The sequence below is a fragment of the Pogona vitticeps genome, chromosome 1, assembly GCF_051106095.1.
Source record: "Pogona vitticeps strain Pit_001003342236 chromosome 1, PviZW2.1, whole genome shotgun sequence".
NCBI classification, from domain to species: Eukaryota; Metazoa; Chordata; class Lepidosauria; order Squamata; family Agamidae; genus Pogona; species Pogona vitticeps.
The window spans coordinates 53,568,458-53,585,157 of NC_135783.1; the positions used below are offsets into that span (position 1 = coordinate 53,568,458).

Genomic DNA, 16,700 nt, shown 5'->3' on the forward strand with positions numbered 1-16,700 from the left:
TGTTTAAAAAGCTCATGTTTGTTTTAGAGCAAACAGTGATGTGCCAAAACACAATTTGGTCTTACTGTCAGTAGATTGGTGCCTTTTCTTCTTTTGTGAGAGGGCACTGCAATTCACTGAGGTTACAAAACACTTCATATCAGAAGCAGTGTATGCTTTGTTTTGGTTTATCTGATTTTACTTTTACTTTGCCTTGTGCTTCACAGGCTGTGGATATCTAGGTAGAAAATGCAAGTTCATTTATCCTGATAATGTCAGTTGTGCAAAAAATCCCAGGGCAGGTACTAAACAGGTAGATAGTGGAAGCAAAACATACAATCTACAAAATGCTTTAATTTCCCCCACTGCAGTGCCAACATAGAATTGTGTTGGGAAATAGTTTGAAAGCCTATTTTAAACACATCTGCTACTAAAACCTGTTGTGTCTACCACAGGTTACATCCTTCCCAGTGGAGATGCCTCTCTTACCAAGAGGAGTTATGTACGTGGGTGAAATGACTCCTGCATCAGTTTAGACTTGGCCACTAGTACCTGTTGTTGTATATAGTACCTGTTTACACTTGCCCACTGGCTGCTGTTTCATTTCAAGCTTTGTTCCATGATGATGAAATGTTGCAGTTGGTTGATACAGAGTTTTACAAATTAGATTCCTTTAGTTAGAACATAGATCACCAAATCCAGCACCTGGCATTTGCCACCGACTTTCTCTGTTGGGAAATGGATTGAATGATCTTAGCTTTTAACTATAAAATGACTCTCAAAAGGAGTCGGAGTAACTCTGAAATGTACAAATTTCCAGACCGTGTGTGTGTGTGTATCTTACTGTCCTTATCTGTAATAGAATCACAAGTGCAGCAGTCGTGATGATGAAGATGCAAGGTAGGCAGTACTGTACAAGAAGTAATGAAGAACCTCAAAGCACCAAGACAAGCTCTGGAGCAAGCCTGTCATTACGGAGCCATTTCTATCGTAATTGCTGAAACACATTAATAATTAATCAACTGAAAGGTTCTGGAAGTTGGACAATTCAAGAGTTTGTTTGCATACAAACTGTTTCAGGCAATTTAATTTAAAAATTGGAAGAACATCCACCAGCACTGCCCATTATTTACGACAGAGAATAGTACTGTAATTATTTTCTGAGTCCTGAATGCTTTGTGGTAATTAAAGCGCTCTATTGGCTCCACTAAATGCCTCAGCAGAATTAGACCCTGCATTTTGTCATCCTGTAATCGCCATATCTTGTGAATATCCAAAATTTAGGAAAATCCACTCCATTTCCTAAGGTAGTCTTTCTCTGTCCCAGTTTATGATGGCTAAATATCGGCAAGGATTGGGAAAACATTAGTTGGAAACTTGAAACTGTTCGTTATTGTGGATTTAATTTTTTTTTTCATCTGGAAGCTAATATTTCATTTTTGCCTTTGGGTCCTGTGGGAGGAGGGTTCTTACTCAGGCTTTGGTATTCTAATAGTTTCTACCCTCAAGTAAAAAAAATCAGCTGAGAAAGTAAGACGGCAGAATTCCATTTTATTTTAATCTTAGAACACTTTTGTCGCTCACATCCAGTGTCCCACGTTTGTTTTCCCACTCACAGGTTAACCTTCGGGCATGACTTGTGCTTTTTACCCTTATTCGCTGACACCAGAGGGTATTACCCTCACTGTACGAGTTATGAATCTCAGACTATTGCTGCCAAATATAACAACGATTATTTATGGTTTGGCAGGTAAATCACAGAAGAAAAATCATGGATGTTCTTTTATTATTCATTCAATGAATGTGGAATTGATTACATGTAAGCTTGCTTATATTCTTTCACTTTAATCAAGGTCTCAATATATTCTGATTGTTTATGTATTTCTTATTACTTTAAACACTTTTATATTCTCTAACACACCAACTTTCCAATATCTTGTCTAACCGCTTCTCAATCTTCTCCCTAACTGATTCTCTGCCTCCCCCAGTTCTGCTGACTCCGCCCTTCCCGTCCTGTCATAGACTCCTGCACTAGAGCTCTAAAATGACTGACAGGAGTGACGTGTGGGCTGTCCGCCACAATTACCTTTAAAAAGTAATTAGCCATAGTTCTAGTGACAGTCCCAGAAGTAGACGCAAAAGCTAGCAGTCATGATTACAGTTTAAAGGATACTCTTTACCCCTAACCAAATTAAGTAATATTGTGATTTTTAGTTAATTTTGTAGCAGTGTGTAACACTACAACCCCCTAGTGTGTGTTACAAAACAAGTCTCCATCCCTTCACATTGTATTTCCCTACACGTTCAGAGCATGAGGCACAGCATGAGCTGGCTCTTGAACCATGTGATATTTCTCTTCTCTATTCTCATAGCCATGATCTAAAATAGAGATGGGGGTATTCGTATACAAATATCCCCCCCACAGGTGGAAATAACAAGGGTCCGGCCCCATGCCCACTCGCCATTTTGCCACTGATGCAAGTTGGGCAGAGCCTTCTTATCACAGTGTTGGCCGAAGTGGATTAGCCACTCCTGACAGGAAGTGGGATGACAAGCCTCTGTGCCCGGTTGCAGAGTGGCTAACCCATTGTGGACAACAGCACGATAGGTAGGGTCCTCCGAGCTCGCATCAGGGGTGAAATGGTGAGTGGACAGTCCAGCCCCATGGGGCCGGACCCTTGTTATTTCCACCTGTGGAAGGATATTCACATTCACATATCAATATGAATACAGTGGTACCCCGCTTGACAATTACCCCACTCCATGATGAATCTGCTTTACAATGAGTTTTTTGCGATCGCTATTGCGATCACAAAACGATGTTTAAATGGGGAAAATCCACTTGATGACGATTGGTTCCCTGCTTCGGGAACCGATTTTTTTGCTTCATGATGATCAAAAACAGCTGATTGTCGGGTTTTCAAAATGGCTCCCCGGTGTGTTCAGGACGGATTCTTCGCTTTACAGGCATCAGAATATGGCCGCCTTATGAAGGATGTTCGCTGCACGATGAGGTATTTCGCCCATAGGAACACATTGAACCAGTTTTCAATGCATTTCAATGGGTTTTTTAAAATTTCGCTTGCCGACGATTTCGCTCAACAGCGTTTGAACGGAACGGATTATGTTCGTCAAGCGAGGCACCACTGTACCCCCATCTCTAATCTCTATCATTAAGTCAGTAAGCCAGATTATCAAAAGAAATGAACATATATCTAGCAGCGTACCCCTCTCTGAATAGGCTACAAGTGTATGCCATGTGTGCGTTCTGTGCCGTCAAGTTGGAACTGAATCATAGCAGCCCTAATAGGGCTTTTAAAGTAAATGAGATATTTAAAAACTGTTTTTACCAATTCCACTACCCCAGTGAGTTTCCAAGGCTAAGTGGGCATTTGAACCCTGTTCTTCAGTGTCCTAGTCCGTCATGCTATCCACTACATCACATTAAACTAAGCACAGGGCATCTCGCCCCCAGATTTCAGGAGAGGTGCCCTCATTTAATCCTTATGATTAGATGAAAGTAGTTAAGGGAATAGCCCCAGTGATTCACCTGCTGTTCTCTTATTCTTCACATGCATAGCATCTTTTCCATTGGAACAGCTTGTTTGTACAAAAACATTTTTCTGTGTTGAAATTACCCATCTACTGTGCTGCTTTACTCTTCCAAAAGTGAAATAGATATTTCCTTATTTCTTTTACAAGAATAAAATAATGGCTTCCTCCTTAGCTTGTGATATGTATAGCTTTAATTCTAGAGAATTACAGTAATGTACAAATGGGGGGGACCTATATTGCCCATCTTTTGAGGCAGCAGGGTAATTCCATGAAAATGTCAACCTACAGATTTTCATTTTTTTCATATTTAGTTAATAATACTCATGTGCCATCAAGTCAATTCTGAGTAATGGTGATCCTTTTCAGGGTTTCCTAGGTAGAGAATATTCAGAAGTGGTTTACTACAGTATTCCCTTTTTCTGGTAGTAAATGCCTTAGCAATGCGCAGCTCGCCCAAGGCCATGCAGACTGGCTCTTCTCATAGGAGGCACAGTGAGAAATCAAAGTCCCAACCTCTGGCTCCTCAGCCAGATATCTAATCCACTGAGTTATCCTGCCAGCTCATATTTTAATTGAAGACCAGAGGGGATCGATTGAAGAAATAAGAGGAGATGGATTTGAGAAATACTGACTTATCTCGCAAGTCACACTTATGATTGTTTTCCCGATATGTAAAATGTCATTCTGTGCAACTGTGGACTAATAATGAAATGTTGGGAAATTATATTTAAAATGATATAGAACATGGCAACTAAATACGATGTTCTATATCACTGTAAATATAATTTCTCAGAGTTTCATTATTAGTCCACGATTTCACAGAATGACATTTTACCTATCGGAAAAACCATCGTAAGTGTGAAATGCAAGATAATTCAGTATTTCTCCAATCCCCCACTCCCTGGTCTTCAATTAAGCAGCTCTCCAAGGAAATAGTTCAATGTTACATTGGTCACCAAGGAATTGCACAGCAATAAAACATTTATCTGTTTGAAACCCATTCCCGTTATTCCTGTTAAACAAATCACACTTTGCTGTTCTTCCCTACCAGTAAAGATAAAATTAATGAGACGTGCGTTTCTGGGCAACATTCTTATGGCAGGTTGATACACATTTGCAATGGTCTTTCTGGCTAGTGACAGTGACACCAATTTGAAGAACTGACTGGTTGCTATAGGGTTCAGATGTCAATTCAGTTTTGCAAAGTAATCTTTCCAAACACACCATACTTGTTCTGTCTTTTTCTAATTGTACTGTCATGATCTTTAACATTTTACATGCTAACTGAGGCCTGTGGAGTCTGAGATGTAACTTGGTTTTTTTGCGATTTCTCTGAGCATTGCATGGTCAGACCTTGGGGTGAATTTGTTTGGATGTCCACTTCTGGGAAGACTGACAACTGTCTTAAACCGCTAAAATTTCAACATTTATAGAGGTGGTCACACTTCCTGATAATCAAGGGTATTTGGTTAGCAGCATCTGACTGCTTCTTAGCCTCTTAATTCCTATGGAAGCAGTAAGGACGTACTTAGTTTTTCACACACGGCTTCTCCCTTTTGGCTTTATTTTGTTAAATAAATCATGGCACAGTGTAATATGTCATGTGCTGTTGCTCATCTGAGATTGTATTTCTCTAATTTTCAGACCCGCTAAGCACCAGCTGATTTTTATTATGTCTTGATACATAACATTATAGAATTCAAAGGATATACTTTGTTTTTCACATGACTGTAGCTATTATGCTTTCCAAACCTTTCCCTTGCCAATCCTCCATTCTTTCAAGTGGAACCAAAGGTCTCAATTCTTTCAGTGACTTTAAATCTCCAGTGCCCTCCAAAAGCATACTCCAGAAGAAGATTCAACCATGTTTATGTGTCTGCTTTCAAATGGGAGCACGGTAGAATAGTGACAATTTTTTCATGCATAAAGTTGTCAGAAAGCACTACCAAATCTCCTGTCTTCTTGACACCTCTTTTGTTGTCCTGTACTTCATTCGCTTTTTAACAAATCCGTCTTTTTGAAAATATGTCAAGGTATATGGAATCTCAAATATAATAATCAAAATTCATGGTGCAATTTAAATAAATGTACCAAAAGGTACCAGTTATCTCAGAACACCGAGGTCTCAGTTGTTTGAAATGTGGACTTTGGATGCAAAGTGCCATTCATTCTGAATTTAAGAAAGCCTGGACTGCTTTTCTCCCAAATCAGAGTTACTGTCATGTCAAAAGGATGATTTACTGCTGTGCTGTCAGGAGGTAAATGTGATATCCAAAAACATCACTGGCTTTTGATATTTCTGTGCGATGCAGAGACATTTTTGCCTGACAAACTGAAACAGAGAAAATTGAAAATGTGCTCCCAGTCTTTTCTCAATGTTCACTTGGTTTTATTCTTGGCCAAAAGGAATTTTTCATGTGTCCTGGCTGGTTCCTGGCCTTTGCATGGTACAGAAACAGGAAAGGTTTTCTCTCTACCACCAATGCCTTACTGGATTTCTTTACACAATTGCACAATGTACTTCCTCCCTGGAATTATTTCAATATGATAAACCATTTTCATTATTGGTTGTAGTCAAGTTGCTTCCCAAATAAGGAAACTCTAACAAGGGTTTTGAGATATGTGAGATGTTGTAGGAGTGGTTCACCATTGCCGAACCCCAGTGACTTTCTACGGCCAAGGCGGGATTTGAACTCCGGCTGCCTCCTGAGTCCTTGTGTGACACTTTGTCCCTTACTCCATGCTGTCTGTCTATTTTCATTATATAGGACATATTTCCCATAATATGCCCCATAAAACTATTTGTTGGAAATATTTTATAAGAGAAATCACATTGTCTAAATCAGGTCTATGAATGAAGAAACAGGAAAGTATATGAGGAAATGGGGAAAGGGTGTAAGTAGGAATGTATGCATAGCAGCACACAAATGTATTTTCCCCATTCAGTCAGGTGAGCACATTAGTTGGTACAACTCTGTGCTGTCAAGTCAGCTCTGGTTTATGGCAATCCTTCCCAGGGTTTTCTAGGTAGAGAATATACAGAAGTGGTTTACCCTTCACTTTTCCTAGGGGCGTCCTGGGATTGTGAAGTTTGCCCAAGGCTGCAAAGACTGGCTCTTTTCTCTAGAGGCACAGTAGGGAATTGACCTCTGGCTCCACAGTCAGATGCTTAAACCACTGTGCTATCCAGCCAGCTCTAAGCACACTAGAAATGGGTAATAAAATGGATAATATACTTTCCCAAAGTGCAGCACTTAGAACAATTTTACTCATATTTCAGCAGTAAGATTACTGTTGCTCTTGTCATTGTACCTCTCTCAGTAACAATTCATTGCATTGCTTTTTATTCATATGGTGAATTTCCCCAGCAATCAGCAAAATATAATGAAATGCGCACTAGTAGTTAATTCTGGCATTGCACCTTGAGGAGACAAAAAGACAGAGCAAAGCAATACTTTCCATGCCACGCAGAATAGATAAGGGAATGGCCTAAATTGTTGGTTCTAAAAATACTTTGAAATAAATGTAACTTATGTAAGTGCAACTTATTTTAAGTGTTACTTTAAGTTAATTATTAATTTACTTAAAGTGTGACTTTTGAAAAAACTAGAAAACATTGCTATTTATACCAAAATGTAATTGTACAACTACTTTGGCTTTTTAAAACACTGACCTCATTATACTCTCGTTACCCACAATTATTAAGTTACAGGTAACTGCATTACTCATAGCTGGTTACTTCCAAAATGAGCTAATATATATTGTAACTGCAAAAGGCACTCTTGCTTCTGTTCATATGTTATGAAGATACAATTTCCCTTATGTGGGAAACAAAACACATATTGGCCTAAATCCTGTTGCTAATCCTAGCGAGGCTCACTGATTCAACCGTTGAATTGTGAGTTTACACATAGGTAAATCCCATTGATTCAGTGGGTCTACTCTGGTTGAGATTAGGAGAGGATTTTAGCCAATATATCTCAAAATATTGTGGCCTTTAAAAAAGATAATAAATTGCATCATTCTCGAGGATGAAGTTGAAAAGTACATTTGCAAGGAGACGAGATGGAAACTTTTGCTTTATGTTTTTTACCTGGACTAGTTCCATTCACTGTCATACTTATTTTTAACATATATTGTTCCAAAGCATACATAAGGGGAAAATATGTTGTAAAGAGGAGACAGCTGAGTGTCCTTCTCATTTATGTTGGGACTACCTGGTAGTCTAACTAAGATAGATCTGCAGATTCAACTAGCTGAACAGCATGTGTCAGCATGTATGTGAAACCCTGTTGATTCTATCCGTCTACTCTGAGCGGATCTCCCAGGCAAGATGAAGTGTTTCCCCCCAACAGATGCATGCAGCAAAACAAATGTTCATCAAAATCAAACCATGTTGTTTGTTTGCACAGAATACAACTTACTAAAACCAATGGGAGGGGGGTGTAACTCTTTTTGTTTCCATGAGCTCTCTTCCCACATACATGTGTGTAAAATTGCACCCTTATTTGTCAGAAGGCATCTTTTTTGTGAACAGGCAGCTGATTTTGTAAAATCTGAGCAAAACTGAAACTCTCCTATTTTTCTTGTCTTTTTTTTATTTAAGAGCTTACTCTATGATATTGTTTTCTACTAGGGTAATTACTTAAATTTTTATGGGTCACGTTGTGATCTGGTTATATCAACATATACCAAATCAGCTCCTCTGTAACTGATGCTGTGCCCTTTGAAGGCAGCACAATTAGATCTAGGCCAGACTTTGCTCATTCAATTGATATGCAAAATGTAACACGCCTGGATCAGTATGATTAACACAACTGACATAACTACTGCAACGTGAGCTTTTTTGTGTGCTGTTGCTGACCTTTCATTTGTAGCAGCTTTCATTTGTACAAAATTATTTCCAGGTGAGCTTACTGTGATCCGCTAGCTGATGTTATTGTAAATACCTTTGCAAATCTCATGAGGAACACTGCTTTCTTTGTAACTTCCTGATATGGAATGACATCGAATTCTGAAACAGCAGAGAGGCTATGTTGATGCAGTCATTTTTTGGAGTAGTCCAGGAGTTTACCTCCTTATCTTCCTTTTGGATATGAATGTTAAAGAAGCACTGCAGAGTTACACATGGAATTAATGGAGGCTCTGTGTGCGTATTTCCTTTTATTTGGAAGCCAAATTAATTTTCCTCCTCTGTGCGCGAAATGCAGATTAAAACCTCTTAACTTTTATTCTCCCGGGATGATGATTGATATAAAAATTGGATCACCATCCCTAAGCATCTTTGTTTAAATGTTTTGGTAATAGCAGAGGAGGTGGAGAATCTTTTCAAAATCTTATCAGCTGTATTCCTCACATAATTTGCATTAGTAGAGTATTATATTCTTATGACAAGCGCAGTAATTTAAAAATCCCTCCTCCTGCAGTTACAGCTCGCTTCAGTTATGTATTTCAGGCCATGGCTGCAATAGCTTTCTACTTTGACCCCAGTATGCAGCTAACTAGCACTTGTGTCTTCACTTCAGTAGTTGCTAACAATAGCTTTTTGCAGTTCCGTATTCCCAGGTTGATTCAGACAACCATTTTGCCTATCAAGCAATTACTTTCAAAGGCAGTGACCTTCAGAGTCACCAAGTACTAGGTCTCAGAAATTGTGTCAAGTGTGAAGCCTGTCGTATATTGGAACCCTTCTGAGAATTACAATATTAGACTGAATCCTCCTTATTGTATAATTACAGATATCTACCATGCATCAATAAAACTGGTTCTTAGATGCAATCTTTCCTGAGTTGTCACAGAAAAAACTCTTTAGGGGTGATTCGTTAATTTTACAGATTTTGTTATGCTGCACTTTGAATTTTTGGTAATTGTGTTACCTTAGTTTAATAACAGATAACAGTGATTCCAGTCATTGGAAAAAATGGTAAATAGTAAAGGTAGAAGTATATAGTGATTGATTGCTAATACATGTGCATCAGCACATATCTATGAAGGCATTATATTCATATTCTCAATAGTAATGTGAGGACAACATTGTATTTTCTTCTCTGAGACTAGTTTTTTTTTTACCAGTGCTGTACCATTTCAGAAAACTAGTACTCGACTAGAAAACAAGATTGTTGCTTTTGATTAGCAGTTTGTATGTATATTTGAAAAACAATTATTATTAGAAGCTTAAATGTTAAGGTGTTTAAATATTATTATTATTATTATTTGTTTTCTAGTGTGATTTCTTGCCTGAATGCTCAATGATTGGCAAGTGACATTTAAAATTTGTATTCATACAACTGTATTAATATTAATACACATTAATTTGAAAAAAATACAAAAAATAACTAAATTTAGTAGAATGCAGCTCCAGAACCCTTCCCCACTTTCTTTATTTAAAACATGTATTATGCATTAAATTCAGTTACCATTTTGTCATTGTCTTTAGTTGAAAGTAGGTTAGACTCTAAACTACCTTGAGTACAACTGTAGAAAACTAAACTCTTTCAGTTTCACGCCTTATGGAACATTTTTCTCTTCAGTGTGATTCAGCCTCCCATCGTTCAAGATGGCGTCCATGTCTCTCGCTCTCTTTCTCTCAGTCTTGGTATCAAATGTTTTGTCTCTTGCTTTTGTTTCTGTCAACGCAGGATGCTGACATGTTGGCAGGTGATGAAAAAGCTTGGAAAGAAGCCAAAGAAGTTATAAATAAAATGGGAGCTCCAAAATCCAAAGAAGGTATCCTTTCAATGACAAAGTAATGGTCAACAGAAAATGACTTCCCTGTGTGAGCCAGGAGCACACACAGATGGATTTCTGTGCTTCATTTGTTGACTGATCCGTTGTTTTTTTAAATGTATACCCTACTTTTCCATAAATAATATACTTTGGGAATTTCATTTTTTTCCCCGCTGCACTATCTAAAATATATTTGAACACATCCTGATGAAGACTTGTATAGGTTGGAAACTGGTTATTTAAAAAACAGTGGTCTAATAAAGGTGTCACATGCCCTTGCTTTGATACTTAATGTGGAAAACATTGGCAACAAAAAGTGACATAGGAGTACAGAACTATAAAAGGAAGTAAAAACCTGGTTTAATTAAAATAAAGCTGAAAGCAGACTCAGCAGCTTCTCTCAAATCCTTATCACATGTTTCTGAGGGCACGTAGACTGAGAGGAGGGCCTCTTCTGAATGTCTAAGAGCCTTGGCAGGTTCATATGGGAGACTGCTGTCCCTCAGATAGTTTAATTTCCCCTTGCACTGTGGGTTCATGAAAATGGCCATGTTCCCTGTTTCTTTTTAGCAACTATGAATACATGGAGGAGGTACAGTTACACATTTCCAACATTATATCTAATTTGGCCTTAATTAAATGAACACTTTTCATTTCTCGTTCTCTGATACCATTTTGTGACTTTAGGGTCCTACACATCTCCTCACCATTTCCTTACCAACTGCCAACCAGGAAATCACATATTCTTGGAAATTTAGAACATCAGTGGGATATTTTGAAAGATATCTTCATGAATGGAGGTGATAAAAAAACCTGAACAGATAACTATTGTGTGCACCTGGTCTTTTATCTTGTGTGCTAACATAAGTGAGGAAGCTTTTGAAATGTTTAATAATTGAATCATAACAGTGCCTTTTATCACATAGATCACTAAACTAAAAGCATTTATATGTGAAGTGGAGAGCTTCCTCTTGGTCAATTAAAATAGGACAAAATTCAAAGTCAAAAGAAATGACTATTACCTGTCCATGAGCTGGGCTTTAATTTTTGTAGAAACACTAACACAGGAAGGATACGTCAAGAAGATCAGTTATTACAAGAAAAAATGCTTCAGAAAAGAAATTATGTATTGAGCTACCTTCAGTTTTGTATTATCAGTTGGTAAGAGGGTATTTGTGTAATAATTGCCTTTATGATTTACGAGTGAGAAATAGAAACTAAATAGAAGCAAAATGTTTCCAAGCTGAAGGATTCTGTGATATACCGGTATGTATATAAAATAATATTTCCCATCTGCTTTTGCTTTTGTTTGCTGATGATGGGGATCAGTCCTTAACCCAAATAAATGACAGAGTGGGAGCAGGTTTTGTTGATGTGCCAGACATTTTTAAGGAACAACTCCTCTCAGCTCCCAGACACAAACATATACCAACTAAAAGTACTTGACCTTGCTATGGATGCTTGTATAAACCTTGGCCTTTTGGAGGAAGCTTTGAGTTATGGTAACAGAACCTTGGAGCCCTACAGGTAAGAGGCATTGCTAAACAATCTTCTGAAGTATTCTGTCCAGGAATGAGAGAGTCATTGTTTATTTTTTGTATGGTCTTGACCAAGAACTGGGATAATGGTTCTCACCTCAGATGTTGATCAAACTTTAGAGATATATGAAACCCTTTTGTGAATTACTTAGGTTCATATTTTGTGCTGACCAATACCATAGGTCTCATCTATATACGTCCAAAATATAACAGGCTTTTATGTATTAAGAGAACATATACATGGTATGAATCAGGGCCAATTCTCCACAATATTTTATCATCATAGCTATGACAATCTCCAATATTGTGGAAGTTTCCCCCTTAACACTCACATCTTCCTGTACCTGCAGATAACTGTCTGTATACAAATATATGCTACCTTTCCATAACATGGGATTTTAAATGACCCAATATTTTATTTACATCCGTAGACAGTGGCAATGAGATGATAAAGAAGAAACAATTCATAAGCCTTGTGCCAGATGCCATTTGATTAATATTTGCATTTCTTACATCTATAAACAATGTAAAAAACATTATGATGATTGGCAACTTCACAATCAGTACAGTATCTTCAAATATTACAAGTGGGATTTTAGCTGTTTCTACCCATTTACTCAGGGAAGAACATATGTTAGGATGCATAGAATTTTGGTGTGTTCTAAAGTCTAAAGGGCATTCAGAGGTCATGGTGGCAATAGGGGTTGACAGGATTTAGATTGCTGTTAAGTTGCCTAATAAATCTGAAGAGGCCATTTTCATTTTGATTTTTTTTTTTAAAAAAAAGGGAGAATAGAGGGAGGTTACTAAAACATTTGTGTTTGAATGTTTCACATGAAGATGGTGAACATGAAGAAATGCTGCTATAAATGTTCACTTTAGATACTTAAGTGGTCATTTTTGAAACAGCAGGCAATGACTTACCTGCAACATTTCATTGCATTCCAGCTAGGTTAAAGGAACTTTTTCCTGCTAGCATAAAGGAACCTAGCCATGCAGCCTTCCACACCACCGAAAAGCTGGCCCCAAATAGTTTTTCAGTGTGGTAGAATCAATTTGGAGCTGCACAGGAGTGGTTGTTGGGGGGATTGCCTCTCCTCAGTTCTAGTGGTGAGACCTGTTTCATCAGTGGAAACTCTCCACTTGAACTTGGCTGGAGTTTCCTTCCAGTTTTTCAAGTTGAACAGTCATGTGAAAATTTCTTCCCAGTAAGACTGAAAATAAGCATCCACTAGAAAACATTTCAAAAATAGTGATGACTATAAAGTATAAGGTACGTGTGTGTGTGTGTGTGTGTGTGTGTGTGTGTGTGTGTGTTTGTGTGTGTGTGTTAGAGAGAGAGAGAGAGAGAGAGAGAGAGAGAGAGAGAGAGAGAGAGAGAGAGAGATGTGATAGTTTTGTGATTCCTATCTCTTATCCACACAATGGCTTCTCAATCTTCTGGAAGAAACTGAGTAATTGTGATGCTATCATACTCCATGATGGTTTGTTCTTTCTTTACCTATCTCTGGCTTCAATCTAGAAAGGCAAATCCACAGTTTTAATGTCAAATACAGTTGCATTTTATAGCTAAAGAGCTAACATAAAGATACAGATTTAATTCAAGGTAGCCAGTGAATCTATGGCAAAATTGGGACCAAAAGTGGCCCATAGGCAGTTATGGTTAAAGACAACATTTTAACATAGCATAAAAGAAGCCGGGGGGGGGGGGTGAACGTTGTCGGGTCAGTAATAAAACAGATTTGGGTCACTGCAAGGCTGGATTGGGCTTCATAGTGATTTTGTTGAAAAAAGTGTTAACTGTGGAATAACACTATTAGTACCAAAGAAGAAATACGATGAATCAGGCCAAAGGCCAATCTAGCTGAGGATTCTGTTTCCTCCATCAACATGGCAGCCAGAGGCCAATAAGAAGCCCACAAGTAGACACATACTAAGTCACTCCTGCTTGGGTTTCCCAGAAACTGATATTGACAGACCTATTAATAGTTGAAGTAATATATAGCATGATGAGTAGTACCCATGGAACTCTTATTTTCCATGGATTTCTCTAATTTCACTCACTTCAGAGGGAGGGAGAAATAGTAACTCAAAATTACCTTCCTTATTTATTTCCTATTTTTTCCTGTTTCTGTTCAGCGGTGTGTCTTTTTCCCATTAACCTGAAGAGCTTGAGCTGGAGAGCAACAAAAGTGCACATCATTTACAGTGCAGAAAGTACGGTCACAGAAAACAATTTTGGTTGTACCCATCATTTCAAATTCTCTTTCTTTGTTTGATTAATCGTGTATGTCATAATTTCGAATTACTTACTTTAGACAAGCGTCCTTCCCACCACGCAGCATCTATACAGACCCATGGCACGTTGTGTTAAAATGACTTTGATGGAATGTCCCTGGCATGGGAAGGCTGCTGCCCTTGTACCTTGGAGATGATGCTCTTAGTCTCACCAGGTGCAAAAGCATTTCCTGAGGAGAGACAATTTCTGCCTGAGTTCTTTTTTACCTTCAAGCCATCACTACAAGCTTTGACGTACCTGACAAAAAATCTTCCGTTTCTCATTACAAGAAGTTGCGCCTGGAGCAGCAGGGTATCAAATCTGAGGAAATCTGTTGGAGTGCATTGAATTTCTCCAGTTGAATCAATCTACTGCTTGACTGCTCCTGCAGTTCCATTACGGCTATCTATTTTCCTTCTCTCCATTCTGAGGAGAGAAAAAAAATATTCATATTGCTATCTGCAGGGAATAACCTGAACAACAAGCCATCCATACAAATCGGAGGCAGTATGTCCACCTTTAAAGGAGTCTGAGGAATTGGTCTGAAACCATTTTAACTTCAGAATCTATATTTACATTGCGTGTTTCCATTACGTGATCAGTAGATGTGACATCCTCAGCAGTGCACTAAGTGCAGTTTTTGAGCATGTTTTCTTTGTAGTTGTTGCTCTGTTTTTATTTAACAACCATATGTGTTCAGTCATGTCTTCAGGTTTCAAGTGTTGGTTTCTTACTTCACTAAGAAGGACCAGAATCGTGTACACCAGCCTTCACCATCATTGATATTCAGTCATTCTGCCAAGCAATAATGGGTGTTCTTGTCTGAAATACACAACTGCCATTTGTCTGAATAGCACCAAGTTGGGGAAAGGCTATAAACAAATAACATATTCCTTCTCAGAGAGAAGCCGCACACAGCTAAAACAGCAGCCTCCCTACAGTGACGTTTGCAAAAAATGTGAAGAAGAAGAAAAGATAATGCCCAGGCCCAAACACTCCAGTAAGGAGTGAGTATGCTGAGTAACAGCAAAATGCAGCCAAAGGGGATTAAAAGATCAGGGTGGAATGGAATGTAATGGAATGGCATCTTGAAGAGGAATATTCCACTGTACAGTCTCTTCTACCATAGATATGTAATGTGTATACATCAAATATGTGTATACATCCAAATGGCCAGATTTAGCATATCTTGATCCCCTGATTTTTCATTAAGTATTTCTGTAATAAAAAGCAGGTATGCTTTCTAAGTGTGTAGTTTGCTACATTTGGGAGTACAGTCAGTGGCTAGAATAAAAAAAAAAACTAAGGGCTGCTTAGACTTTTTTCTCTTGATCAAAGAGAAGTGTTAGTGGGCAAAGAGATAAATCTTTGACATAACAAACACACTGTATCTGGTTCTCTGTAGTGTTTTTTAAAAATCCTTTGCTCAATTTTGAAAATATTGCAACAAAGAAAATCTAATGGAGTGGTATATATTACCACTAGGTGCTGCTATTGTTTAAAAGTTAATGTCTATGAGCCAGTGATCAATTCCTATGGGTGTTGATTTCCCTAGAATATTGTAATTAGGGTTTTACCTGAAATTACTTGTAAAAAGGCTACAAACAAATCAGTGCCTTTTTTGGAAGGTTTGCACAAAAATAGTTATACATTTAATTTCAGAGGTGTAGCCCTCTGTAAGGCTCATCAATATCAACATGGCTGCCACATAAAATTTGCAGTGTTTTTCATAGTTCAGCCTTTTCATACATGAACTCATAGAGTGTCATCTTTATCTATACGGCGTTGAACCTTTGGGTTCAGAAAACTTTTGGAACCAGATGGGTAGTGAAAAAAGAGGCTGCTAGATTCAAAGGAAATAGCCAAAATGCCCTACAATCTGTGTTTCATGGATAAAAGCCTACAGAGGTTCAAAGAGCTGTTTTGGAGCCAAGGGACATCAACTGGATAAAACCCATCTACATTAAAGACTTCAAAGTAATAAAAATACATTTTTAAGATTTTTATTCTTAACATAGCCATACTATTCAGCCTTGGCCTTCTTTCCTTAGACAAGGATCTTGGATCCTTTTTAAGGAGAAAAACAAGATAAAATATTTTAAATAAATAAACAATGATTCCCCTTGAAACAATCTATGATTTGTTTCTTTGTTTGTTTCACTTATGTGCCACCTTTCTGCCAGAAGTGGAGGTCTAAGGTGACATACAACCTTGTGGGTTGTGTACTGCCCATAGGCTCAAGGTTTACCATCCTTGTTTTAGATGTTGTACTGCTTGTATTACAAATGTCACTCTTGGGATTCTTGTGTCGAAGAATGCAAGAGTCATTCTCCACAAAGTGAAAATTTGCTTATTACTACAGGCCAAGGTCTTTTAATGTATCCAGAATATATAACGTCTGAAGTAAATTACTAAATTGATAGTCCAAGTTCAGTTGTTTATCCTAACTAGAGTAGACTCAGTTATTAGTGATTCAGTTATTAACTGAGGCTAACAATTGGATTTGTAACAGTATGTTGATCTGTGGTCTGACTCAAGCTCTGCCCCTACTTCAGATGGGAAGCGAAGTGCTGCCCCCACATCATTCCATGCTTTCCAACCGTGAATGAAAACTGGCCCCTGCA

The 16,700-nt window shown here is 38.1% G+C and overlaps 2 protein-coding genes across 7 annotated transcripts in view; one reads left to right on the forward strand and one right to left on the reverse strand.

The window, feature by feature from the left end:
- The window catches only part of SMYD3 (SET and MYND domain containing 3), a 506,262-nt gene that overhangs the window by 437,008 nt on the left and 52,554 nt on the right, over positions 1-16,700 (forward strand). For all 6 annotated transcript variants that reach the window (XM_020787921.3, XM_072992853.2, XM_072992847.2 and 3 more), the window contains 2 exons: positions 10,173-10,260; positions 11,613-11,787. In XM_020787921.3, the coding sequence (XP_020643580.3) occupies positions 10,173-10,260; positions 11,613-11,787 (263 nt within the window). The remainder of the gene's footprint in view (positions 1-10,172; positions 10,261-11,612; positions 11,788-16,700) is intronic.
- Positions 1-16,700, reverse strand: part of LOC144585865 (uncharacterized) — a 236,428-nt gene that overhangs the window by 172,745 nt on the left and 46,983 nt on the right. The gene's annotated exons all lie outside the window — the stretch shown is intronic.